Raw genomic sequence first — 27887 nt, forward strand, 5'->3', positions numbered from 1 at the left:
GTGTTTTCCCGAAGGCATTAAAGGTCACTCACGGCTATGTTGAAGGTGCCTGTGGTCTTCATGTTTATGCCGAGGCAGGATTATTTTTTGTTTGCTCTACAGTAACAGTGTGTAGGTGGAATGAATGCGTGTTTGTGGAGGCTGGGTCTTCTTCCAATATCCTGCTTGTGGTTTTGTTAAAGTTCATGGTCAGGGCCAAGGGTTAGAGGAGCAGAAGATCTAGGAGCTGTTGTAGGCCTTTGGTTTGAGAGGAACAGGAAATCCAGGTGCTGCTCTCTCCCTTCTTTGGTTTGAGAGGAACAGGAGAATTAGTATTGCTGTAGGCCTTCTTTGGTTTGGGACAGCAGCACACAGAGTGTCTTCAGTGTCATGCCGGGGGCTTCAGACTGTCCTCATGTCCTTGCTCATCGGTTGATGTACATGTTGAACAGGGTCAGACTCAAGCTGCATCCCTGTCTCACATCCCTGTCTCTGACCCCGGCTCTGTGGAAAGAAGTTTCTTTCCTATCTTAACATTTGTCTTTTGTTTACATGGACTTGATGATGTCGTAGGTTTCTAAAATTGTCTCTCTCTCTCTCTTTCTGTCTCTGATTCTCTGTCTCTGTCCCTCACTTTCCTTTAAAAAATGAACAAAATGTGCATTTTAAAGTGTTTAATGCGTTTATATTTCTTTATTATTTACATATTCCTTTTCATATCTATTCCATATATATTAAAAAATATGTATTGATCATTTTTATTATCAGTCATTATTTTACATTACTGTCTGTTTTATTAGTCAGGGCCGAGGATCTGGGGCTCATGGTCATAGAGACTGACTAACAGTCCGCTTCCTCATAGTGATGGTTAGTTCTCACTTTCGGTGTGGAACAGGTGCTACATAGTGCTGATATAAACCAATTCAACCGGGCCAAGAAAACAGCAAAGTCCTTCAGCGCCCTCCACTGTCCAGACGGAGTACTGCATTGTCATTAAGCAACGACACCCGAATTGAAATCTAATTCAAAATGTGTCACTAGTGATGGATGTAGGTCATAGAGCCTAGCCTTTTGACCTATTTCATGATGAAACAAAACACTATCAAATCTGTAAAAATTATTCACCTTGCAAGTTGGTGAATTCTTATAGTTATGACTGAATATCTGTGCGGCTGCTGTTTTTATGAAGACAGAAGCCTTCTCTGTGCTGTATGAAGATCTCCTGCCTGGTACTGACACTCAGAAACAGACCGTCGTCATTAATTATCACTTTGGCAATAACCTCAAAGTCTGGGAACTTTGCACAATGACACCAGTTCAGTTTTGCCCTTTTTCTAAATGTCAAAACACACACACACACACACACACACACACACACACACACACACACACACACACACACACACACACACACACACACACACACACACACACACACACAGAGAGATAATATAATTAAGGAATAGAAGGAAATAGGACAAGACTAGACAAACAACCTTCTCATCAATCAAGTTTTTCATTATTGTTTTTATCCTTACACACAGTATATTGTGTATTCATACGACTATATATGTCTAACCCAGAAGTGAGGGTGAGGGCATCATGCCTTACTGTCCGGCGTCTCCAAACAGGAAACTTGAGCGGAGAGATAACCCACGTTTGCTAATCTGGTTCGGACTGGTTAGACTCTGGCTCCAATTAATTCTAGTCGTTCAGATGTTTTTGTGTTTGTGTATTATGTCCTCATGTTTAAACAACCCTGGTGTAGGTTTTAATCGAGCACAATCGTTTGCTAGATTGAACTGATACCAGAATTTGTACATTTTTAAGCAGAAGACACTTTTTTATTCAGGAAGCAGCAATACAACACGCCCGAATCCGATACAAACCACTGATTCATCTGAGGGACGGTTTAAAATGTCAGACCCAGGGAGGGGAACAGAGAACGGTAATCTACGTGACATTTTACTTGGCAAACACACAAATAACAAACGATTATCTGTTTACATAAAATCAAATCCATCAAAATATAATGATTGACAGTCCAGTCAACAACAACAGTATTATTTATTATAGTCTGTATATATTTCTTCAACATTGCACCACCTGTGAACAGTTATCACCAGTTGGAGGTGCTAATGGTACCGGTGGTGGTGCTGGTGCTGGTGGTGTTGGTGCTGCTGATGGAGCGATCGTCACCGGGACTGAAGACTAGTGACGTCTCACTTGGGGTATTTGACAAACTGACACTCTGTCTTTTAGTGTCCAGCTCAGCTTGTCAAATACACTAAGTGGGACGCCGCCTCCTGAAGGAGGTGGAGGAGCCTCAGCCTGCACCTGGAGGAGGTGGAGGAGCCTCAGCCTGCACCTGGAGGAGGTGGAGGAGCTTCAGCCTGCACCTGGAGGAGGTTGAGGAGGAGGTGGAGGAGGTTCAGCCTGCTCCTAAAGGTGGAGGGAAAAACTAGATTATAAGAAATAAATACAAATAGACACTCAGCATTACTACTGGGTAATGTTTAGTCATTTAGCAGGTAGGGGTTAGACAGTGCAGAGACAAGTCATTAAGGAGCAGGTAGGGGTTAGACAGTACAGAGACAGGTCATTAAGGAGCAGGTAGGGGTTAGACAGTACAGAGACAGGTCATTAAGGAGCAGGTAGGGGTTAGACAGTACAGAGACAGGTCATTAAGGAGCAGGTAGGGGTTAGACAGTACAGTGACAGGTCATTGAGGAGCAGGTAGGGGTTAGACAGTACAGAGACAGGTCATTAAGGAGCAGGTAGGGGTTAGACAGTACAGAGACAGGTCATTAAGGAGCAGGTAGGGGTTAGACAGTACAGAGACAGGTCATTAAGGAGCAGGTAGGGGTTAGACAGTACAGAGACAGGTCATTGAGGAGCAGGTAGGGGTTAGACAGTACAGAGACAGGTCATTAAGGAGCAGGTAGGGGTTAGACAGTACAGGTCAGACTGTGGATGTAGGGGATCAAACCTTTGGCCTGGGAGTCAAACAGACTAACCAGTAGAATAATTCAGGCGGTGGTGGACGGCTCACCTGAGCGCTGGTTCCGTGGACCGTCGAAGGATGAGCTGTGTTCTTCAGAGCGGTGGGTTCTTCTGAGCGGTGGGTTCTTCAGAGCGGTGGGTTCTTCTGAGCGGTGGGTTCTTCAGAGCGGTGGGTTCTTCAGAGCGGTGGGTTCTTCAGAGCGGTGGGTTCTTCAGAGCGGTGGGTTCTTCTGAGCGGTGGGTTCTTCAGAGCGGTGGGTTCTTCTGAGCGGTTGGTTCTTCAGAGCGGTGGGTTCTTCAGAGCGGTGGGTTCTTCAGAGCGGTGGGTTCTTCAGAGCGGTGGGTTCTTCTGAGCGGTGGGTTCTTCAGAGCGGTGGGTTCTTCAGAGAGGTGGGTTCTTCTGAGCGGTTGGTTCTTCAGAGCGGTGGGTTCTTCTGAGCGGTGGGTTCTTCTGAGCGGTGGGTTCCTCCCTGCAGAGAGGCCGGCGGCTGACGTCTGATCGACCGATGATGTCTGCGCCGAAACAGTCATCATCGGCCGAAACCGTTTAGAGAATTATATGTTCAACGGCAAAGAGGAAGCTGAAAGGAGGAAGATAGCAGGCAGGAAGTATGTGGACAGGCAGTGACAACAGCTCTCCGGAGTTGTGAAATGATCTCTGTTGCCGTCATGGGTCGTTGTCTCGTGGTCAGGGTGGTGCAGGAGAAAGACACTTTAGGTTGAAGACCAGAGGTTAGAGAAGTAGAACGGGTACTTGCATTTGAGTAAGCTGCATTTCGAGCATTCAGGATTGCATTTGAATGCTCGAATTACATTCATTACATTGAATATGATTCAATGTAAATACATTTGTAGTTTATTACATTTTATAGCTCAGGTTGGAAGACCACAAGTGTGAAACATGCCCTGTAGCACGATAGATAAAGTGTATTAAATATGTTTATAAAATATGACTAATTATGACTATCCTTGCTTTATATTCTAGTGTAGTTTGTATGTGTTCCCTTAGTCTTAGAGCAGCAGGCCTTTATGTCTCTGCACAACCTGAACCTTCATCCAAACATCTGAGACCAGATTGGGACCATCAGCGGACCAGGACTGGTCCCTCACTTCTAGAGAGGGCCCTTACCTTACATTACAGCTAAAGTCCCTTACATTACAGCTAAAGTCCCTTACATCACAGCTAAAGTCCCTTACATTACAGCTAAAGGCCCTTACATTACAGCTAAAGTCCCTTACATTACAGCTAAAGTCCCTTACATTACAGCTAAAGTCCCTTACATTACAGCTAAAGTCCCTTACATTACAGCTAAAGTCCCTTACATAACAGCTAAAGTCCCTTACATTACAGCTAAAGTCCCTTACATTACAGCTAAAGTCCCTTACATTACAGCTAAAGTCCCTTACATTACAGCTAAAGTCCCTTACATTACAGCTAAAGTCCCTTACATTACAGCTAAAGTCCCTTACATTACAGCTAAAGTCCCTTACATAACAGCTAAAGTCCCTTACATTACAGCTCAAGTCCCTTACATTACAGCTGAAGTCCCTTACATTACAGCTAAAGGCCCTTACATAACAGCTAAAGTCCCTTACATTACAGCTCAAGTCCCTTACATTACAGCTAAAGTCCCTTACATTACAGCTAAAGTCCCTTACATAACAGCTAAAGTCCCTTACATTACAGCTCAAGTCCCTTACATTACAGCTAAAGTCCCTTACATTACAGCTAAAGTCCCTTCAGGCTGCAGGCCTCACTACTATAGTCGTGGTTCTCTCCTCTGCGTTCTGCAGGACTTGCAGGTTCCTCATTTGAGGACTCAACGTCCTGCCGCTGTGTGCAGACCGTCCTGTCCCTTGGGTGCACGCTCAAATGTCTCCTGTTTGCACCTGGACCCCCGTCTGGTCCTGGTTCGTCTCATGGCGTGGACGGTCCAGCGCTCTGTGCCACGCCGCTGGTGGGTACAGTTGATATACAGTCGACTAAACGTGTGGTTTGCTTTACTGTGCATCTGGGTCAAGGCAGAGGGGATGAGGGCTTGAGACGGGTGGACCAGTCCAGCGCTCTGGTCAACTGGCCGTCGGGCGACGTCGCTGGGAGTCAGGGGCGTAACCGTGACAACGGTGGCACGCAACCTTTTTTTTTTTAGGATCAATGGGTTGATGTTCGATTGGTCCGTGGGCTGATTGGTTTTACCTCCGATTTCACAGGGCTTTGGATCGGTGTGTTGTGTGCAGACCTTGAAGCCCGTAACCGCGCCGATTTCTCTGAACTTCTTGACCAGGATGTGTAATTCTAACGGTTTTCCGGCCCCTCCCAAGCGGATTGAGGAAGTGTGAGATAAAGAAGACAGCGGCGGTGTTGAGAAAGAGACGAGGTTGCTGATGCCACCACCTGCTAGCGTCCTGCTAATGGACACACCACCGTTCAGTCCCCACGGCCTCTTAATGCTAACACCATGCTAATGTCATGCTTACTCCACACAGACACCATGTTAATGTAGCAATAATAATAATAATAATAATAATAATTCATTTGTTTTGTATTGCGCTTTTCAACGACTCAAAGACGCTTACAGTGACGGAGACAAAAACAGGAAGAGGGTGATGACAATCAGGGGGACAAGCGGAAGACAGCACAACAGAGAGCAGAAGCACGGTGGAGTGTGATAATAGATTGGTATGGAGGCGGTTATGGGGGGGGGAGGTCCTAGGCTTGGGAAAAGAGGTCGGTTTTTAGACGGGATTTGAATGTGTGAAGCGAGGGGGAGAATCACGGACAGGTGTCATGCTAATATCTTGCTCACACTATGCTAACACCATGCTCAGTCTGACACATCAATGTTCATGTCATCCATCTCAGAATGTTCTGCGTTCGAGCCCAACTGTGGGCCTTTAGCAAGTAGCGAGAGTAGCACTAGAGTAGAAAAGTATAGAGTACAGTTGAGTAAAGTAGAACATAGAGTAGAGTACAGTGAAGTTGAGAAGTATAGAATACAGTATTAGTACAGTAGAATATAGCAGTGTAGAGTACAGTAAAGTAGTGTCAAATACAGAAGAGTAGAACTGTGTAGAGAACAGTATAATATAGAGCAGGGATGGGCAACTGGCGGCCCGCGGGCCGCATGCGGCCCGCATCCTCACTCAGTGCGGCCCGCATCCTCACTCAGTCAGGCCCGCATCCTCACTCAGTCAGGCCCGCACATAATAAAAAAAAAATAATAATATAATAATAATTTGAGTTACAGAAAACTCGGTCAAGAAAGATGAGAAGAATTCCTAGAATTCGAAGGCAAACCCATGAGTCTAGTTTGCTTAGAAGTGATATCAGTCATTAAAGATATCCACTTAAGTCGCCACTACAACTACTACAACTGCTTGTTGGGTTTGAGTTCATTGAGTTGTTGCACTTAATGTTGGGCCACTGTTTTTCAGTTTTTTGACTTCATTGAATGATGATGTATATGAGCCCTTTGCACTGATAAAAATACTGACCATTCATGTGGCTGTTTGAGCATGGAAAACATGAAATGAATGTATGTTGGTTAAATTAACATACCGTACATAGGTTATGATTCTGGATGATTTTTTAGGTAGTGGCCGTCCCCAAAATGCACCAGAATACAGGAAATCATATCTACCAAATTCAAAATTGTGTAGCTTCTCTCAGCTCACGTTTAGTTGAAGTGTGCAGTCATGTGGCCCTCCGATGGTTATGATGAAAAATGTGGCCCTTTATCATGAAAGTTGCCCATCCCTGATATAGAGCATAGAAGTATAGAGTAGATTAAAGTCCAGTAAGACAGTGTCAGGTAGAATATTGTAGTGTGAATAGAGTACAGTGCAGAAAACAGTAGAGCAGAGTAAAATACAGTAAATCTGATGACAGTCTTCTTTAGTTTGCGGGCTTTTAGTTGTTAGTGTTGGTTATGCTCCTTGTGAAATTATTCCAGCAACGTATTCTATAAATGTCTCATCGTGCTTTTATACTTCCTGTCGTGATGGCTCAGGCTACACTAGGTTATACTGCCACCTAGTGGTTCACCAGGGTTTCATTCCCTCCTGTCCTGTGGCCTGTGTCCTTCCCTCTCTTATGCAGCACACTTTCCTTGTCAGTCTCCACACTCCCGTCCATAAAGGCACGAAAATTAGAAGAAAATATGGATATTTCTTTTTTGACTGTATATGTATTGTGTATAACTACGTCAGGTGTACTCCTCCATTTGGCCATCAGGTCATACCTCATTCAACCTTACCATGCGAAGCTGTGGTGGGTTTGATACCCCGAGTAGATGACTACGTCTCCAACGGTCTAAGCCAGGGGTCAGCGTTGTGTGGGGGACATCATTCTGGTGACCAATAGTAGCCTTCTACTTACAAAACAAGGCGTATGAAAGTATATGAAGGCTAAATGTTAAGGGCCTTGAGGTACTTGAAAAAGGTGTTGCATAAATACAATTGATTGTGTCAAATGCCCGACGTCTAGCTAGTGTTTTTAGGGAATTGTGGTTGTTCAACAGAGTTATTTGTGTGTTTCCAGGAGAAAATAAAAGATCTTTGTTCAGACGAATTTGCAGTCTTATCAGGAATTGATGTTTATTGAAAGTCTTGACAGTCAACAGTTTAAAGCTTCATTTGTATGACATCCCAAAATATACAGTTTCCAATTGCAGTCTTCAAAACAAAAATGCAGAAAAAATGAAAATCCTTCTAAAATCTATTTCTGAGAAGAAATTCTATCTTGATAAAATACAAATATATTATCAAACCATCTCAGATGAATCTCCATACAAATGACCTTATTTTGACACCTAAAAAATCCAAATTACAAAAATACACAAAAGCAAATACAATATACATTTCAAATATATGTTTTGGAAATACTGCCAGCCTGGCAAATGAGTATATTTTGCGTTGTCTCTTCAGTAAACAAAGCGCAAATATAGTTCTCCAGCACATATTTGAATCCTCATTATACTGTATGTAAGAAATACTGTCTTTTTTCAATTGGTATTAACCGAAAAAAATAAAAAAATGGAAATACTGAAAATTAAAATACCACTTTACAATAACTTTGTTAACATTCCTTAAGTAACTACCCCAAAACTCCTTAATGTCTACCTCCTCCGTCGCTCTAAAGGGGGAGAGTATAAGCCCAGAACTAAATGGATTGACTCATTATCGAGAATAATGATTCATAATCCCAATAAAATGACAAATGGAATGAACCAAAATTCACCCCGACAGCCACCGAGTCAAACGTCACTCTTTAGAATCCCTTCCGATTGATAATTTATTCATATTTAGTTATTTTGGTCATATTCTTCGATCGGGGGAGGGGGGGGGTAAAATCAAAGTCACTTCAATGTAACATAAAACGGTAAAACCAGGTTTTACCGTTTTATGTTACATTAAAGTTTTCAAACCAGTTTCAGTTCCAGTAGAATGTTTAGATCAAACTGGATCAAACCAGTTTCTGTTCCAGTGGAATGTTTACAGCAAACCAGATCAAACCAGTTTCAGTTCCAGTTAAATGTTTACGTGTAGTCTTCTCTGTTCTAATTGGTTAATTGGTTGTCAGTATTAGCTTGCAAGTTGTATCTTAGCATAAGTTAGCTGAAAAATCTGCTAAATGTGGCCTCCCCCTACTCACAGTGCCATGGGCAGAGGCTGTTCTAAAACTGGATGTATTTAATACTGAATCACATGCTTTGAGTTATTATTTTGGTTTGTTGTTTTAACAGTAAAAGAGGTTCAGGAATGTCACATGTGTAATCACTAAATGCTAATGTTGCTAATACAAAATTGCTTGTTTTTCTTTCTTTGCTTTCTACAGCTAACACAGTAAGACAATAGCAAATAATCCTCAAACAATGCTACTAATGAGCTATTGCTAGCTTGCTACAATAAATCATGTTGGCGCAATAAGATGCTAACTGAGGCAAATTATTCCTCTTCAGTATCGATATTCAAATTGGCAATAACTTTATTGTATTTTGGCCACCTACAGAAATGATTTTATATTATATTTTATGCTGTGCGTACAAAGAAGTAAGGCAAACTGTTATATCAAATCAATCAAAGCCCAGAATTCTAAAACAAGATAAATAAATCAGTGAAATATCAACAGAATGTCGGCTACAAGTTCTTGGTATAACTGGAGGAGAACAAGATTGTTACACTGGATAGAACTGATGGAATAAAACGGTTGGCATTCTGTAGCAATCATCATTTTTGCGTTGATTTTAGAATTACATAGACGTTGACCATTTGCTATATTAGCTGTTTAATATCCAAGTTGATATCCGACCAATCAGACCCAAGTTTGTTTCCGACCAATCAGGCCACCCCTCCTGTGTGAAAGGCGGGTGAGCAAGCCAATCGGGACAATCAGATAATTAAACAAAGTAAATCGACCGGCAACTGTGACTCAATCTGCCAGGATTTTTTTTTTTTGAATCAAAAATGAAAAAAAAATAAGTAAATGCCGGTGATATTGAGGTGCGCTTGCAGGTTGGCTGAGGTTAAAATGTAAAAACAGCAGAAAGAAAAGTCGATTCTTTGTCTCACAGATGGCGAGAATTGGCACTTCACACATGAGCTACATTTTTTAATTGACTAAATTGGATGTAGAATTTGCCGAGGTGGTGGTGATGATACATCACATGATGGAAGACATTTTGTTTTTGTTTGTTGACGTTATTAATCGTTAGTCAGCCTGGCCTAGTGGAAAATCCTTCTAGATTCATTCATTCATTCCTACATGCAAATCAGAGTTAAATCTTATTGGGTCATGTTACACAAATGTGACACAAATATTTCAAGAAATTGTAAATGCTGTCTTCAGTTAGCATCAGTTATTGCATAAGCTAGTTATTAAAAGACCGAAAAAAAAATTCTATCAAAATGCAAATGTTTACTACATTCTGTCCCTTTTAAAAAAGGTTCACATGATTTGAACCGGCGACTCGTGGCACTTTCTGTTTGTCATCTTTTAGCAGTCACTCAAACGTTTGTGTGTTGGCTTTATCTGGGCATGCTCAGAATGCTTGTGTTTCGTCTGGGCATGCTCAGTGCCGTTGTGTCGATCTGAGCATGCTCAGAGCGGCTGTGTTGGTCTGAGCGTGCCCAGATGGCTGTGCTCTCAGGGGGGCGGGGCCTGTGCTCCCTTTACATACATTCAAACTCGTCGATGCGCTGCTTGGTGTTCCCCGAGCGGATCTGGCGCAGCGTCTTGTACTTGTCCCGTCCGGCGCGGACGTTCTCGGCGTGGATCACGTCGTTCACCGTCTTCTTGGTCTCGTCGCGGGCAACGGCGAGCTCCGAGCTCAGCGCCTGCAGGGGCACAGGGAGCAGGTGGACCAATGAGGCACTCGCTCACAACGTTATCCACCAATGACCATCAAGGATTTGGCAGTGGTAGTAGTGGGATTAAGATAAACAGTTGACACGTGTTCGTATAAATAAATCTAAATATGTATGTACTATATAAATAAACGTGTCGAGAGTAAAGGACTCATCCAGAAGGTGTTTTATAGTTCAGCCCTGGTGGGTCTAGGGCTCACCACGGAATGTTCCATGATTAAGACTAGAACTCATCAGCCGGTAGTTCAAACCAGTTCTAGAACCAGCAGGTAGTTTAAACCAGTTCTAGAACTCAAAAACCAGTTCTAGAGAAGGCAGGTAGTTCAAACCAGTTCTAGAACCAGCAGGTAGTTTAAACCAGCTCTAGAACTCATCAGCAGGTCGTTTGAACCTGTTCCTAAACCAGCAGGTAGTTTAAACCAGTTCTAAAACCAGCAGGTAGTTTAAACCAGTTCAAGGGCCAGCAGGTAGTTTAAACCAGTTCTACAGCCAGCAGGTAGTTTGAACCAGGAGGTAGTTTAAACCAGCAGCTAGTCTGAACCAGTTCTAGAGCCAGCAGGTAGATTGAACCAGCAGCTGGTCTAAACCAGTTCTAGAGCCAGAAGGTAGTTTGAACCAGCGGGTAGTTTGAAACAGCAGCTAGTCTGAACCAGTTCTAGAGCCAGCAGGTAGTCTGAACCAGCAGGTAGTCTGAACCAGTTCTAGATACAGCAGGTAGTTTGAACCAGCAGGTAGTTTGAACCAGCCCCAGGACTCACCAGAAGGTGTTTCTGCACGCGCTCGTTCTTGTCCGCCTCGGTCATGCGCTCCTCCTCGCTGCGGTCGTTGGCTCCGGCGCCGCCGGCGAACTCGGCGCTGGCCTCGGCGTTGCTCTCGTCGTTCTCGTCGTGCTCGTTCTCCTCGTTCACCGGCTCCTGGATCTGGGCGGCCATCTTGGTCCTGAGTTCGTCTTTGGTCTTCTCCAGGTCCTCCTGCACCAGCTCAGCCTGGGGGACAGGGGACAGGGAACAGCAGCCGTAAGAAAACCTCCACGTCACTGACGGAGCTTTAGGTACGTCACTGACGGAGCTTTAGTGACGTCACTGATGGAGCTTTAGTGACGTCACTAATGGAGTTAACTAGCGGTTGTAACATCAGATCTTCCTCAAAGTGTAACTCTCACAGTGTTTCATATTCTAGTCTCCTTATTAGATTATGTCACTAGTGTTCGGACAACGAAAGGGTCAGAATAGTTTGGTTAAGTTAAGTTAAACCTTTACTGCTACTTCTTGTTGAGTTAGTTTGTAATGCTGATGTTTTGATTCAGAGAGTTAATGTTTACCCGAAGAATACTTCTTACTGAAATTAACGTAATATCTTTAACTGTAAGCTTTCCCCATCATTTATGCGGTTAAGACATAAAAGTCTTCCCGTTTCACCAAGGACCAGAAGATTTATCTTCTGGTAGTCCAGTAGTTTTGTTCGGCGGTCACGGGATTGGGATCGCCAACAACAAAAAGCAGAGTGATTGGCAACATGTTGCTGCAGCAGTGAACTCTGTCAGTAGCACGGAGCACAGTCCCAGAATTAAAAAAGAAGTGGTCTGACATAAAGGTACATATTTTTATGTACCAATAAATCGTTATGGTCCCTAAAAACCCTCTCCCTCCGAATCCTGCCATTTGCATGGTCCGCCAGAAGTGCCATATGGTGCAGCAATACCACAGCGCTCACCTCTGTATTTATAGGGTTACGGTAATAAGACTGACCGAGAACACCTTGGATAATCAGTTTGTAATCACCCAAGTAAAATGTTCTTGAACATAACCCCTTGTTAATGCCTGATTTGTAATGAAAAGCATCAAGAGTATCGGACAACGATTGTGATGAGGAGTGTGGCTTGGTTTTCCACACTTTTTTCTTAATTGACATTTGATCATGTGTTTACAGTGTCACATAAAAATATTATGTTATTGAGACATGTTGGACAGATGCTTTATTCCATGCAGTCGCGCCGTCAGTGGACAGTATGGAGTGACGTGATTAATTATAGAGAATTTCTTTTTATTTCTTTTCTAAGGCGATGTTTCTGGAGTTATAACTGAGAAATAACGCAGTTGACTTAAATTATTCTGATTACATAGATTTAACGCATGATACGGGTTGAAATAAAATTTATGAAGGGCGATGATAAAACATAATCGTTCTTCTCACTCTACAATTCTTCTGTCTGACTTCAGTTTACCACCACCCCATCTGTGTCGCCAATTCTCCTTTTCCTCCAAACCATGCGTACGCATGGGTCAGAGTTTGCTTAGGGCTGCTCACATTCTCCCGTCAAGTTGGTTTTTTATAGATCACAAACTTGGCGTGGAAAGTCACGTACGCCAATTTCAGCCCCGTTTTGTGCGTACGCAACGGTTATAGATGAAACCCAAATGTTCACAGACACCTCCTTCTTAAAACCTCAGACATAACACCCTGTTTATTCTCACACCCTCTCAAAGTCGAGGCGAACATTTTCATGCTATGGCATCGTTTCCATTTTCTGTGTGTCCAGTGCAATGTGTGTAAGGTTTTTTTCCTCTTAAGGCAAATGCAGTTGAGGATATACACAGGAAACCACAGTGGTTTCCTTTAAATTAGGCAAATTAGGCATCTTCTCAGCGACAGAAGATGATGAGAAGGTCAAGTGCTGAGCCTTGCTTCCTGTGTCAGGTACGGCGTGATATATGTTGGTCATAGATCATGATGCCTTCAAGTTCATAGCGAGGTGAAGAGCTCCACTAGACTGGAGGACCACCTAAGTGCACACCGCCCCGACCAAGAACCAAGAACCAAGACTCTACATCTACAGAACGCTGGCTGAAGTCCTCCCAACATGTGGCCAACAGAGCCTCCTCCACCTCCTCCTCCACCTCCAGCCCCCTGTAGCGACCCTACCTCCACCCCCTCCACCCCCTGAGAGACCTCACCACCACCTCCACCTCCACCCCCTGAGAGACCTCACCTACCCTCCACCTCCTGGGAGACCTCACCTTGTCCTGCCACTGCTGCGCCTCCTCATCCTTCTTCTTCTTGGCGTCCTCCAGGATGGAGATCTTGGAGGTCAGGTCAGCGAGCTCCGTGGCCTGAGGAGAGACCAGCAGAACAGAGCTCAGTGTGGGGAGAGACCAGCAGAACAGAGCTCAGTGTGGGGAGAGACCAGCAGAACAGGGCTCAGTGTGGGGAGAGACCAGCAGAACAGAGCTCAGTGTGGGGAGAGACCAGCAGAACAGAGCTCAGTGTGGGGAGAGACCAGCAGAACAGAGCTCAGTGTGGGGAGAGACCAGCACAGCTCAGCGGGCTAGAACCTGATGGAGGTTCTAGTGCTACAACCTTAGGGATGTGTATCTGTAGAACGTTGTGGATGTTCCTGGTGAATGCTCTAGTGTGTACAGAGATAGATAGATAGGCTATATAGGCTATAGAGGCTATAGGCTACAAGTCCTGCCTCTAAACACTTCACACTTTCACATGTCCGCACCACAACTATGTGACCCCTACGGTGTTGCTCTGGGTTTGGGCCGGCTCATCGTCGGGTATTTGTTAGACCAGAAGTACTTGGTCCAAGAAGAACTTGGTAATAGTAGTCCTTGGAAACCAAAATACTTGGAGCAGGAAGAACTCGGAGAAAGACGCACTTGGTACGCAGTAGTATTTGGGAACCAAAGTACTTGGCACTACTAAAACTCATTGGTCCCAGGATAGTTGGGTACCAGGAGAGCCTGATACCAGCGTGGTACCAGGGGAGGGTTCCAGCCCACTGACCAGGTGCTCCTGGTTCTTCATCTGGTTCTCCGACTGGTGCAGCAGCGTCAGCCGGGCCTCCTCGGCCGAGCGGAGGTCCACCTCCAGGAGCTCCGCCGCCTCCTCCGCACGCTTCCTCTCCAGCTCCAGCTCCAGGGCCTTCTGGGTCTGCTCCTCAAGCTCTGGGGAGGAGAAGGAGGTGGAGGAGGAGGAGGAGGAGGAGGAGGAGGATGAGGAGGAGGTGGTGGAGGAGGAGGTGGTGGAGGAGAGGGAGGTGGATGAGGAGGAGGTGGTGGAGGAGGAGGTGGTTGAGGAGAAGGAGGAGGAGGAGGTGGTGGAAGAGAGGGAGGAGGTGGTGGAGGAGGAGGAGGAGGAGGAGGAGGTGGGGGGAGGTGGAGGAGGAGGTGGTGGTGGAGGAGGAGAGGGAGGTGGATGAGGAGGAGGTGGTGGGTGGGGGGAGGAGGAAGAGGTGGTGGTGGAAGAGGAGAGGGAGGAAGAGGTGGTGGTGGAGGAGGAGGAGGTGGTGGTGGAAGAGCAGAGGGAGGAAGAGGTGGTGGTGGAAGAGGAGGGGGAGAAGATGTGGCAGAGAAGAAGGAAAGGATGGAGGGACAGAAGAACAGGGACAGAAGAACACATGTTTAATATTCAAACCATATGGACGTAATATTGTATTCAAGTAAAAAGGAAACCAAGACGGGCTTCTGTACCTTGCTGGGCCCTCCTGGTCTGATCCTCGATCTGCCTCAACCGATCCATCAACTCCTCCTTCTCCTTCACTATCTTCTCCTTCTCCTTCTCCGCCACCTCTCGTTTCCTCTTCTCGTCCTGCAGCATTGCCCTGTGGAGACGGAGACGAGGAGCGGATATGAATAACAACAGATATATTTCTCTAGATCTAATTAATAACAACGATTAAGGCCCAATCCCATTTCTACCCCTTACCCCTTCCCCCTCCCCCTTGTTTTGAAGGGGTAAGAGGAAGGGGTAAGGGTGAGGGGTAAGGGGAAGGGGTAAGCCCGATCTCATTTCTACCCCTTACCCCTTCCCCTTACCCTTTCAAAACAAGGGGGAGGGGTAAGGGGTAGAAATGGGATTGGGCCTAAGTCATCATCTACACTACATTTCTAATGGACTAAATCCAGCATTAGGTCTAAAGTGGGGGCGGGAGAGTCTCATGGTGAGGGGGTTTGAATCCCAAATGATAGGTTCTGGGTTTGAACCCCAATGTCCCATCCCTGAGTGGGACGCCCCAACCCCTACATACTCCTTGTGTATCTGAAGTCGCTCTACGTCTCTAAGGATAAAAGAGTCCGCTGAACCTTAACAACGTAATGGCACATCTAAAGAGGGCCTTCTGTGATGTAGCATAAGTCAAACTGTGCAAGCTTTCATATTCCCTCATAAAACAAACTCATGTGAACCATAAATCCAGAAGCAGATGCGAGGTCACTTCCTCCCAAAACAGGAAGTGACCCAGGGTGTCATCAAACGGAAACTTTGACTTTGTCCGAAATGAGGAACCGCCGTTGTATATTTAACCCTCCAGCGCCATGAGAACGGTGGGTGGGGTTTCGATCAGAAGTGATTTCCGCTCCCATGCTCGGACCGCGCCTCACCGTTCCATCTTCTTCTGGTTCTTCTCCTCGCGGGCCTGGGCCTTCATCTGCTGCACCTCGATGGTGTCGGGCTTACGGCGCCGCATGTACAGCTCGTGGTTGCCCATACACAGTGCCAGGATACGCTTGTTGATGCGCAGACGTGGCGCGTAGAACACAAAGTCCTGGGGGGGGGGGGGGGGGGAGAGAGCGAGTAGGGGTCAGTGGTGAACTGAAGAGGGCCTCATAGTACAGAGATGAACTGCATAGCCAGCCCTCCTTACCCCCCCAAACCCTGCTTACGGACTTATTGCATGTTGTGCGTCCTGGCACTTAATGAACACACTTAATGTGTGTTGTACGTCCTGGCACTTAATGAACACACTTATTGTGTGTTGTGCGTCCTGGCACTTGGGTATGGAATTCGCTTTTTTGGCCATTTTTGCAAAATTACTTGAAATCCTTATCATAACCCACTTACAGCCATTGAGTTAGAAGTACTGACATGAAAATGAAACAAGTCAATCATCTGTGGAACGGGCAGGACTCGAAAAACCCCTTCGTGCACGTACTCAAACCTCGTGACCCAGAGCAAGCTTCTGTTCGTTGTTATCCTACGATAGCTACTGGAGCTCGTGCATGATTGCGCGTCCATGTACTTGGAATGGGTGGAGTCAGAGTCAGCGTTGAAGGAGAGGGGGTAGGACCATTTGAGTTGTGTGTTTTCAAAATCTGCTGGCATTTCGCAAATCCCATACCCAACCTTTAATGAACACACTTATTGTGTGTTGTGCGTCCTGGCACTTAATGTACACCCTTATTGTGTGTTGAAGCGTCCTGGCACTTAATGTACACACGCATTGTATGGAGTGCGTCCTGGAACTTAATGTACGCAATTAATGTACACACTTACTGTATGTGGTGCGTTCTGGCATCTAATGTACGCACTTATTGTGTGTTGTACGTCCTGGCACTTAATGTACACACGTATTGTATGTTGTATGTATTCGGGGAATGGGTTAACCTGGCGATTGTTAGTGCTTGGCACTTTGTTCTATGAGCATCCTTCCTGTACCGACAGAGATATACTGTTGTTTCTCTTTTCTTCTGACGAATGTATCTATTGTAAGTAGCCTTGGATGAAAGTGTCTTACTAAATGCTCTAAATATAAATGTAAATGACGACAGGAACTGCCTTCCTCCGAGCTCACTTTGTGTCAATGAACACATGAGAATGGATTCGGTGTGCGGTGGAAGTGACGTCATTAACGTACGGGGGCTTTCTTGTCGATGGGCTTGATGACAAACTTCTTGTCGTTGAAGGAGATGTTTCGGATCTCGCTCCAAGGGAATCCGATTTTGGGCGTCATTCTGTTGAAAGGGAGATTAAGAAGAAAGCAAAAAGAGTCAGCCGACTTGTAAAACGCTGCTGAGAACTGAGAGCAACAGCCGTGTTGATGAACACATCGCCCTTCAATCACAGGCCAGTCAATGCACTCGACTAGCTAATTGTCAGTATTACACTATAACTATATATTGGGGATTGCGCCGCCACTCATTATATGACCGCCCCAAACCCTCAGCCCTCTAAAGAGACCTTGAGGAGAACACAGGAGAGGCTCCTCCTCCTAGACACGCAAGGAGGTTGATAAAAGCTGGATGGACAGATGAGGTCCACCGACCACGGTGGTAGAACCAATCAAAGCAGGTTTAGCGGGGTCAGGGGTGAACGGCGAGGGCTTTGACCCACTTGTCGTTCTGCTCGTAGATGTTGAGGCCCAGGGCGTCCACGCCCAGGAACAGCTCGGAGCCCTTCTTGTTCTTGATGTTGAAATAGTTCACCCCGTACATCTCCAGGTCCTGGGCGATCTTCAGGTACTCCATCATGGACTCCTCTCTGCCACGTGAACACATGAATCGTGTAGACGTTAAACCTGCACCGTAGCACCTTTCTACTGCACTGATGGCAAACATCTGAACTAGCTGGAGCTTTAACTTAAGCCACAAGAGTTATGTAGCTGTAGCTCCAACTCAAGCCACTAGAGTTATGTAGCTGTGGCTCCAACTTAAGCCACTAGAGGTTATATAGCTGTGGCTCCAACTTAAGCCACTAGAGGTCAAATAGCTGTAGCTTCAACCTAAGCCACTAGAGGTTAAATAGCTGTAGCTCCAACTTAAGCCACCAGAGGTTATTTAGCTGTAGTTTTAACTCAAGCCACTAGAGGTTATATATCTGTAGCTGTAGTTACATCTCCAGCCACTAGATGTTTCTAATGAGGAAACCGAAATATTACCGGTTTAAGGTACTACTCATTAATACAACAATAGCATTCTAGTTGTTAACCTCTGAACAGGAAGTAGATCTCCCTAGCTTCCTCCAGAGTCAGAGTTTTAGAGAACTCAGGACCTTAGAGGGCCGTGTGTGTGTGTGTGTGTGTGTGTGTGTGTGTGTGTGTGTGTGTGTGTGTGTGTGTGTGTGTGTGTGTGTGTGTGTGTGTGTGTGTGTGTGTGTGTGTGTGTGTTCACCTGAGCATGCCCTTGTGTTCTTCATGCCACACCTGGATCCTCTCCTCCCACTGCTCTTTGTTCAGCTTGTGCTGGTCCAGCACTCTGTGGACACAATGCATCATGGGTAACGCACCACACACAGGCTCAGAGGTGTATCATGGGTAATACACAGCAAAACAAGGTCTGCGGTGCATCATGGGTAATACACAGCAAAACAAGGTCTGCGGTGGATCCCGGGTCAGGGGGGGAGGAGCTAGAAACGCATGTGGGAGGGGCCTACCTCTGTGGGAGGAGCTTGTCCCCGGACAGGTAGCCGGTGGTGTGGCTCTCCTTGTTGTAGTCGGCGTACTTGGCCTGCACGGCGTAGGAGGCCAGCAGCACGGCGGTCTCGGGCGGGCAGTAGATGTCGTCGTTCAGGATGCCCTCCTTCACCTGGAGGAAGAACAGCCGCTGGGTGGCCTCCTGGATCAGCTCCTCAGACACGTCCTCCGGGAAGAACTTGGCCCGGAACTTGAAGAGCAGCGGGCTCTCCTTCCTCACGTCCTGGGCCGTCACCTGTTAGCGCGTTAGCATGGTAGCGTGTTAGCACGGTAGCACGTTAGCATTCGCAAATTCAGTGATTGCCTTGACCTGGTATACTTTTAACACAACTTGCATGCTGTAGCACTATGGCCTGGCTAGTCCTTTAGCATTATCGCATTAGGACACCGGTTGAGGCTAAACATTGATTGAATGATGATTGATATTGATTGATATATATATTTTAATTTCCCAAAGGGCAATTTTTCTTACTTCTCTGTACCCACGGGTCAACTGTAGCCTCACGGCCTGTTTTAGTTGTTATCTTCCGTGTTGGCACGTTAGCAGATGCTAGTGTTGTGTAGGTCAGTGTTGTTACTTAGTAGTGTGCTTTCACCACAACGGACTGTACCATAGGCCAGGTTTAGCCACCAGGACTCCATCTTCACAAATAGCATTCACATGGGGTGTGACCCGGGTCTGGAGACTCGGTTAGGCTGAACATTGGGAGGGGAATCACCTTCTTGTTGAGTTTGAGCCACGTGGAGAAGCCTTTGGTGTCCTGGTACTGCAGTCCAAAGTACCACACCTCCCTGAGCCCGATGGTCTTCACCACCTGCAGAACGACCAGAAACCTCAGGGTGCTGCAGAGCACGGAGAACCTCTCGCGGCGGTTTGGGTTAGTGAGGGCAGTGGGGCGTTGTTAAGAGGTCTGTCGGAGGAGCAGATGACTGCATTGTGTGACCGTTGTAGCTCCGTGTATTATATTACCACGCTCGAGTACAGCATTGTATTCCTGTATTGTGTCGTGAAGTGCCTTCTAAACAATTAAAGGCGTAGGTTAAGACTACAACCCTACCCATTCATCTTTCTCACATTTACAGAACGTATGAAATGTACTTCTGGAGTGACATTTGGTTTAAGTCTCTTTAGCTTAAAGGGCTCTTTAGCTTGAGAGTCTTTCAACTTTTGATAAAACACTGCCGTCATCATCGTTCATTTTCCTGAAAAATGCAGAACGATTGCTTGATTTTGTCAGTTACGCCAACGTTACTTTGCAGTCGCTTTCACAGATCAGAAACTGTAACGTTGGTGTCTCTCCGCTCGTCATCGGTGGATGTATAATAAGAAGTCATCGCTACGGTGATAAGCTAGGAGCGAAGGAGCTAACGCGGCTAGGTGTCATAGAAACAGTAAACAGTGCATGGAGAGCGGGGAGATGTTCAGGAGAAAGCTGGTTATGGCTGAGGGCTCTTTTTTAACCTCAGGGCCACGTGGGCTCCATTTTGGATCTGAATGCTAGCTGGGTGGAGGAGGCCGCATGCTGCTCCCCTACCAAGCTAGTCTTCCGATCCAAGATGGCCACTCGTTGAAGATGAACAATGCAGGAGTGTTGGCGTCATGGTTACCTGGTCGTAGAGCTGCTTGCCTGTCGTGCTGGGCTGGATGGCGAACTCCAGCTCCGCATCCATCGTGGTCACTCTCACGCTAATCTGTGGGGAAGACAGCATTAGCATTAGCTACGCGGCTAATCTGTATGGCTGAGAACATTATCATTAGCTATACAGCTAATCTGTATGGCTGAGAGCATTAGCATTAGCGACACTTCTAATCCGTACGGGCAGAGTGCATTAGGATGAGCAACACAGCTAAGGGTTCATCTGTAGAGAAGAACACTAGATGTAGCATCACAGCTAACGGCTAATCTGTACTTCGAAAATTAGCAATCCAACTAATGGCTCATTTGTAGAGCTGAACATAAGCATGAGCAACACCAACAACTTTCGATATTTGCTCATTTACACATAAAAAGTAACATGTTCAAAGATTGTCAAAAAGTTTAATTCAATTGTTATGTGACATTCCTTTCAGCTTGTGAACGTGTTGGAACACAAAGTAGGAAACAAAGGAAACATTTAATGTTCGGTTCAAATATTTGTGATGGTGGAACTCCACAGGAAGCTGAATGAATACACAAAGTAGGGCCTACACCTAGTGACCTCAAACCAAGTCACTCGTGAACTACATTTACATACATTTACATTTAGCAGACGCTTTCATCCAAAGCGCCTTACATAAGAACATTTGTCAGAAGAAAGAGAAACAACAATATATCGCTCTCGGTACAGAAGGGATGTTCATAGAACCAAGTGCCAAGCACTAACAATCGCTAGGTTAACCCATTCCCCGTATTCAACAAAGATAGCTAGGATACGATGCTACACAATGCTAGGTACTATTTTTAGGTGCCAGGACGTACAACATACAATAAGTGCGTACATTAAGTGCCAGGACGTACAACATTCAATAAGTGCGTAAGAGGGGTGTGTGTGTGTGTGTGTGTGTGTGTGTGTGTGTGTGTGTGTGTGTGTGTGTGTGTGTGTGTGTGTGTGTGTGTGTGTGTGTGTGTGTGTGTGTGTGTGTGTGTGTGTGTGTGTGTGTGTGTGTGTGTGTGGGGGGGGGGGGGGAGGCTATGCAGAGTCTAGGTCAACTCTGAACCTGTCGTTCACTACTCTCATGGCTCTCTGTCTCGTCTTTATACCTTCATACGTCTCTGACGCTGTGCCACAACGACTCTGGTGGTAGAAGCCATCTACAGGAAGTGACCACATCCTCTCTCTACTCTGCTGCCGAACTCAGAGTGCTTCTTCCTGTGTTGCATCAGCATTTGGTTGTCATCGGCACAACTCAATCTAGAGAGGGGCTCTATTCTTCTGTCCTGTATCTCGTAATCTAAAACTTTATTTGTGAAGCACCAGTGCTTAGCTTCACACCATAAAAGGATTTCCTAACCTAGAATATGTAAAATAAAATATAATAAAATTTGATATTATAGCTTTGAAAGATCGAGTTCACCAGATAAAAAACAACAAAATAATAATAGATTAATTGAAAGTACAAATAAGTACAAATACGAGATTAGAATATAAAGATTAAATAGTCGACCATCCCCGAAAGGGATCTCCACAGGCGATCTGGCACCATCCCATAATAGGCTCTTGAGGCGGGAAAACTCCCCGAGAACAGGAAATGCAGGACGTGGAGGGATTCCCCTGTAGCACGGTACGCATACAATAGTACATATTTTACATTAAAAAAAAACACTAAGCTAAAAAACAAAAGTACATATTTCCCATTAAAAATGGCTGCGCCAACAAACAAAAGTACATATTTCCCATTAAAAATTGCTAAATAACAATAATAGTACATATTTCCCCTCAGGATCGGTGAGCTAAGTACGTATTTCCCTTCAAAATCGCTTCAACAACAATATAATCTAAGCCAGAGCAGGGACACACAATAGACCCATTCACACTCGATAACTATCAGCAGTACATTAGATATAAGTAGGCCTTTAGACGGCAACGTAGCGCTGCGATGAAGTCACACGTTTGATAGGGTGGGGGGGGGGGGGGGGGGACCATACAAACAAATCCTCCAGACAAGACAACAACCCATTGTGCCCACTCTGCTCTAGGGAAGCCATGTCTTCACTCCGCACTAAACCCAGCAAACTCTCTGCCTGCTGAGACATTTCCCAGCCGCCCATCGCCTCGCGGGCCAGCTGGGAAATAACTCCTGCTGCCCGGGCCCACGCCGCCCGGCCACTGCCACAATGGGGCGCTTTATCTCCCCTGATTAGACCTGCGTTCTTTCCATGGCTGTCAGCGCGACCCTGTGCAGGGCCCAGGACACTTCCTGTCATCACCAGCAGCAGCGAGCTCCAGATAGCCAGCACGGACCAGGTGGGGGGGGACCAGGCAATAACGTAAAGAGGAAACGACATCTTCGAAGAAATTGCTTTGGATTTTTTTTTTTAAATCACAGTCCTGACATAAACTCAGTTTCCGTGAGGAATTTGCTGACAGTTGACGTCCCTTTCCCAAACTGGACCCAAGGAGAAGGAACTCTTGGACCGATGACATCAATAATCCAACGTTTGGCGAATCTTTTCTCAGTAATAGAGATGATGCTGCAGACCCATTTGCCGCCTAACCGTTCGGATCTGCGTCAGAGTTGTGTTTGGCCATCTTCTGCCCACATTCCCTAGCTCTGAGTTGGATAACCGGGCCAGGGTTCACAATATTTTAGATTCAAAAATAGAGAGAGTGACGCCCTTCCTGTCATGGAAACCCCGACCACTGCCCCATCACCGTATGAGGAGTGGTGCTCCGCCATGTGGTCGCCTACTGCGCTCGCTTACTGCGCTCGCCTACTGCGCTCCCCTACTGCGCTCCCCTACTGCGCTCGCCTACTGCGCTCGCTTACTGCGCTCGCGGCCTACAGACCGGCCTCGTCTTCGCAGGCTTCCTTTGTGTGTTTCCGTATGGCCTGACCTGCCACACGATGAGGTCATGAGGTTATCTGCGCGCGCCCTCGGCTAAGAAGACATTTTGCTGACTTCCTGGCCGTGCGGAGAGGCGAGGATTTGCAAGTGAAGTTCACGGCCCCGTAGAGAGGTGATCTAAATAGATCTGACTCGGGTGCTCAGGGAGTGAACCCATAAAAACAGGAACCAAGACTATGAATGTTCTGGTCTGGGTGTGTCTGACATGACCAAGCCCTAGGAAACACTAACACACTATTATTAGCCCTTGACTCCCTGTTTCTCGTTGGCAGGACCTCCGCTATACAGCCTTGTGTTCCCCCTGCAGCTGTCTGTTGCCACACATCTGTTTCTAAACCAGAAAACACCCTTTAGAGCAAGCTACAGTTCTGGTGTCACGGTCCTATCCGGATTTAGACTAGTTTTTAGTGTGGGAACTCCTTCGGTGAGGATTGTCGGCGTACATTTAAGGCTTCTCCCCCCCTTAGAAGTCCCAGTGACGACCTCAGACATAAACTACAGTCTGTGTTGTAAGAGACCGCCTCCATCAAGTCCCCACAGCTCATATTAGCATGAGGGGCCCGATGTGCGTGTGAGGGCGTAGGGAAGGGGCCACACAGGGGCCAAAGTCAACGACAACCCGATTGTTACAGAACTCTGGATGTTTGACCAAATGAAATAAAAGGGAAGACTGTATCCAGATTGATATGGTTTGTAAGCAACCCGGGTCACGTCGCCTTTATTTGAAGGCAAAAACCTTGAAGTAAGGAGTACGAAAGTCAGTCCTATTTTCGACCAATCACCATCGGCAGGCAGTCACTGGGAGCTTGGGAATGTGTACCACAGTAGGAAACATGCTGGAATGTTCTTATCGCGGAGCCTGGTGCTGTCATTCCCTGTTTAAGGCCCATACCTCACCCAGCCTCCGAATCACAGGGTTCCTTCTGCTGCCGTTGCCGTTGGTTACAACCTGCAACACAGCGTGGTCAGAACACCAAATCTCCCCCTGGCCCCACCCCGATTTCCCTTTGAAAATACTTATGCCAATGCTACATGCTAAAGCTCCCCAACTGAACGTAGGCGACGAAGGACAAAGTAGGGTGTAAAGCTGAGTTGGGCAAGAATGAGGGAATTTAATATAAAGGAGGAAAGTCAATCAGGCTTTGACCACCACTTTTTTTCCAAACGGAACATTTTCAAATCTAAGTACTTTGTTTGGCTTCCCCTTTCCGTTTTCCCTGCAGAAGCACTCAGTGTTACTCTGACGTTGCCACATTTGACTGAACAAGAGTAGCACTGCAGTTTGTACTTGTGAGGGAGTATTGCAGTTTTACCCGATTGTAACCAGAATACGTAGGCTATATCCATAGTTGGATATTGCAATCCATATCCCAGCGTAGTAAATACCAAAGAGACCAAACAACAAATAGCTTCTGGTTGATCCCAGCTCTGCATCGCAGCGGGGTTACCCACCCCAGAGCTGGATCAATAGGCGATCAGCGATCAATGACTAACAACAATAGCAACGCACTTACTCTTCAGTTCTGTCAGGCGGTTCTGCTCAGAGGCGGTTGGTTCCCAGTAAAAGTCCCTCATACGTCTGGACCCCAGGTACCGTTGTTGTGTTCTACAAACAGGTTAATCCACTGCGCACTGCGCTCCACCAAGACCCCTAATCCGCCCGGTCCACATACCTCCTGGGTTCTCAGTCCCGTTCCCCTCAAATGTCCAGCAGGACCTCGTTCAGGTTATTCACTTATTATTAACAAACTGGAGTCAGTCAGGACCCAGAGGGGCGAGTTACACGGCCATGTTTTCTATGGGGTCTTTGTAACGGTGTTGTTATGCATCTTACTGGTTTACCCAAGCCAACCCATGACAGCACAAAGGCTGGTTATGTTTGAGTTTCCAACACTGACTTGAGGTGGCATGGAAACCCGGTTCTTTGCTTCTTCCTTTTTTCTGGGATCGAACCAAACAAGACTTTAAAAGGTTGTGCTTCTCTCTGACTTCTTGACATCTTGAATATTAAAAAAAGTTGGTTTTTCTGATTGTATTGTTGCATTGAAAAACAGCATTTCAATGGAAGGAAAGGTCATGTTTAAGTGAGGACACACTCTCTGCTTAAGCGTCTAGACGTTCTCTAGCTCTAGCACATCTCTGATACAAGCCATGTTTAAAACAACATGGCTTGTTGACACGCCAAGATAGATAATGAACCGGGATTAAAGCACAATCACTGTCTTTAATGTGTGGCGAGGGAGAGAGAGGGAGATGGAGAGGGAGAGGGAGTGAAACAGAAAGGGAGATAGAGGGGCAGAGGGAGATGGAGGGAGAGTGAGAGGGAGTGAGAGAGAGAGAGAGAGAGGGGAGTGAGGGAGGGGGGAAAGCAGTTGAGGCCTTCTTTGCGTGGGTGAGGAGGGGGACACAAAGAGGGCTAGAACGTGATGGGAATCTCCATATAAGGTTGTTGGGCTGCAAACCGCAAGAGAGGAACTGATGTAATAGCAGAAGCCTTGAGTCACAACGACACTTCCTTAGATACAAGATGCCACCGCCACATAATAACTCCGCCGAAGAATGCGAAGGAAATGAACGGAGACGACATATCGTCGCAATACATTTATTTTTAGCGGCGTACTTGAAAGATCACTTCAGAAACTTAGGAAATATAACAAAAAGCTATTAAGAGGCCTCTAGTTATCTAGTGATAACTACTTATAACAGAGAACCAACTTTCAGGTGTAGAGGAGTACAGTCTTTATATGCCTTTTGCCGTTTTTTTATGCTTATTGAATTGGCTTTATACATGTTCTCTAGGTCAGATAAGAAACAACTCTACTTATAACTTTAAGGACTCTAAGGACCGCCTGTGTGTGTTCTCTGGCTCAAATAAGATTCATCTTTATTAATAACCTTAACGTACATCTCTTAAATAACACACCGCCCCACCATTCACACAGAGAGCCAACCATCACCCTCAAGCTATTTGTTTTACTTGGTAGTGGCGGTGGAGAATCCCTCTCCACGACAACATGTAGTTTGGTAGGCATCGGTCAACAACATAGAAGGTCACGCGTTATTAGCAATCTAAGGCGGATTTGAACTGAATTGGGGAGGCTATTTTATTTTATAGCACAGCTTAGACGGGATTCTTTAACATCTCTGTCACACATGAGCAAAATACAACACCATTCACTCTTTATACAACCTTTACGCACACACACACACACACACACACACACACACACACACACACACACACACACACACACACACACACACACACACACACACACACACACACACACACACACACACACACACACACACACATCTGTAACCCACCTGATAACACCTGTGTTATCAGGCCCCATCCATCATTAACCGAGTGTCCATTGTCTTCATTGTTCTCGAACCAACAGAGGAGCCCAGATTTGATTCCGGCCAGGGATGCTGACCCTGACATCGGACTCAGACCTACCCCTGAGATTAACCGAATAGCGGTCGTTAATATTGCAGTATTCCCGGATGTCTTTTTCAAGTGGAGTAATTTGTGATACACCGTACGACCCAGACACTTTGTCTACCCCCACCCTCCTCCTCCCCACACACACACACACACACACAAGCTCACACGAACACGCTCACACACACACACACACACACACACACACACACACACACACACACACACACACACACACACACACACACACACACACACACACACACACACACACACACACACACACACACACACACACACCACATTTCCCCCTCAGAGCCGCTGATCCATTAAAGAACAATTTATTAATGGGATCCGTCTCGGTATCATGGTTTATCGACTATTGTGACACATTGATGGGTGTAATTTAGGGTTGTGTAACATTTCCTGCCGGTACCAAATCAGATCTGGGACCGGTCTGAGAGAGAGAGGGCCCCACGCTGACTCCGCTCCCCGGCCCCTGGCCGCTTTATAACCCATCGGGTCTGGGACCAGTCTGAGAGTGAGAGGGCCCCACGCTGACTCCGTTCCCCGGCCCCTGGCCGCTTTATAAACCAGAATTAAACACTCACTTCGGGAGGAAAGTCATCGATACCGATGGAAAATCAAAGGTTATAACTCGTTTAGTGGAGTATAAGCGACCGGTAGAGAAACCGCATTGACGCGCAGAAGGGGAGAGAGGAAGGGAAAAGGAGACAGAGAGGAAGGGAGAGAGAGCAAGGGAACGAGAGAGATAGAGAGGAACAAGAGAGTGAGGGAAGGAAAGACAAAAAGAGGGAATGAAACACGCATAAAAACCGGATAAAGAAAAACAGGTCCTTACCGTCTTCGGCATGTTGAGTCCGGTCGTCTGCTAATCTTACACCCTTGAAGTAAATGAACAAGTAAATTATTTAAGCTCCGGTGAAACTTTTGCCCATCAGATCCACAATGGCGCCAAGCGAAGCTCCTTTGTACTTCACACAGTAAGTCTGAAGGGAATCCTCCTTGTCCTCACCGCGACCAGACGAGAGAGCACTACGCGGTTCGCTGTGGGCTTCTTCCTCGGTTTGGCCGGTGAAAGTAAAAGGATTGCAGAGCTTCGATATCCTCCTAACGGTCCTGTTCAAACCACACCCAAGAACGATGACAGCGCCGCAACTAAAACGGGTTCGGTGAAAGAAGCTCCGCCCGCCGCGTCCATCCCGTAGAGAGAACGAAGCGTCCATCCCATAGACTGAATGAAGCGTCCATCCCAGACCAGTGTGTGTTGGCCAGCCTTTTGTCTCTTTCTATACCCCACATCCCATCCCCATCACAAAGGATTTCCTTTAGA

The 27887-nt window shown here is 46.2% G+C and overlaps 1 protein-coding gene and 1 long non-coding RNA gene across 4 annotated transcripts; both read right to left on the minus strand.

Annotated features, from left to right (window-relative positions):
• Positions 1-1797: 1797 nt before the first annotated feature.
• On the minus strand, positions 1798-3556 carry LOC115547255 (uncharacterized). The gene is made up of 2 exons (XR_003977342.1): positions 3032-3556; positions 1798-2421 (listed from the first exon to the last, which is right to left on the minus strand). It is a non-coding gene; the product is annotated as an uncharacterized LOC115547255 (long non-coding RNA).
• A 3996-nt stretch (positions 3557-7552) lies between these two features.
• LOC115547202 (moesin) lies at positions 7553-27714 on the minus strand. Of its 3 annotated transcripts, XM_030361208.1 has the most exons (14): positions 27570-27714; positions 27396-27438; positions 20147-20230; positions 19258-19353; positions 18499-18773; positions 18237-18320; positions 17461-17607; positions 16985-17081; positions 15732-15895; positions 14823-14953; positions 14137-14297; positions 13365-13457; positions 11106-11333; positions 7553-10317 (listed from the first exon to the last, which is right to left on the minus strand). In XM_030361208.1, the coding sequence occupies exons 2-14, from the start codon at positions 27405-27407 to the stop codon at positions 10153-10155; spliced, it is 1737 nt and encodes a 578-aa protein (XP_030217068.1). In that variant the 5' UTR covers positions 27408-27438; positions 27570-27714; the 3' UTR covers positions 7553-10152. The 3 variants fall into 3 exon arrangements, with proteins under 3 accessions (XP_030217068.1, XP_030217067.1, XP_030217069.1); XM_030361207.1 differs by having other exon boundaries at positions 27396-27711; XM_030361209.1 differs by lacking the exons at positions 18499-18773; positions 19258-19353; positions 27396-27438; positions 27570-27714 and having other exon boundaries at positions 20147-20205.
• Between the last annotated feature and the right edge of the window lie 173 nt (positions 27715-27887).

This window comes from Gadus morhua, chromosome 7 (genome assembly GCF_902167405.1).
Source record: "Gadus morhua chromosome 7, gadMor3.0, whole genome shotgun sequence".
Classification (NCBI taxonomy): Eukaryota; Metazoa; Chordata; class Actinopteri; order Gadiformes; family Gadidae; genus Gadus; species Gadus morhua.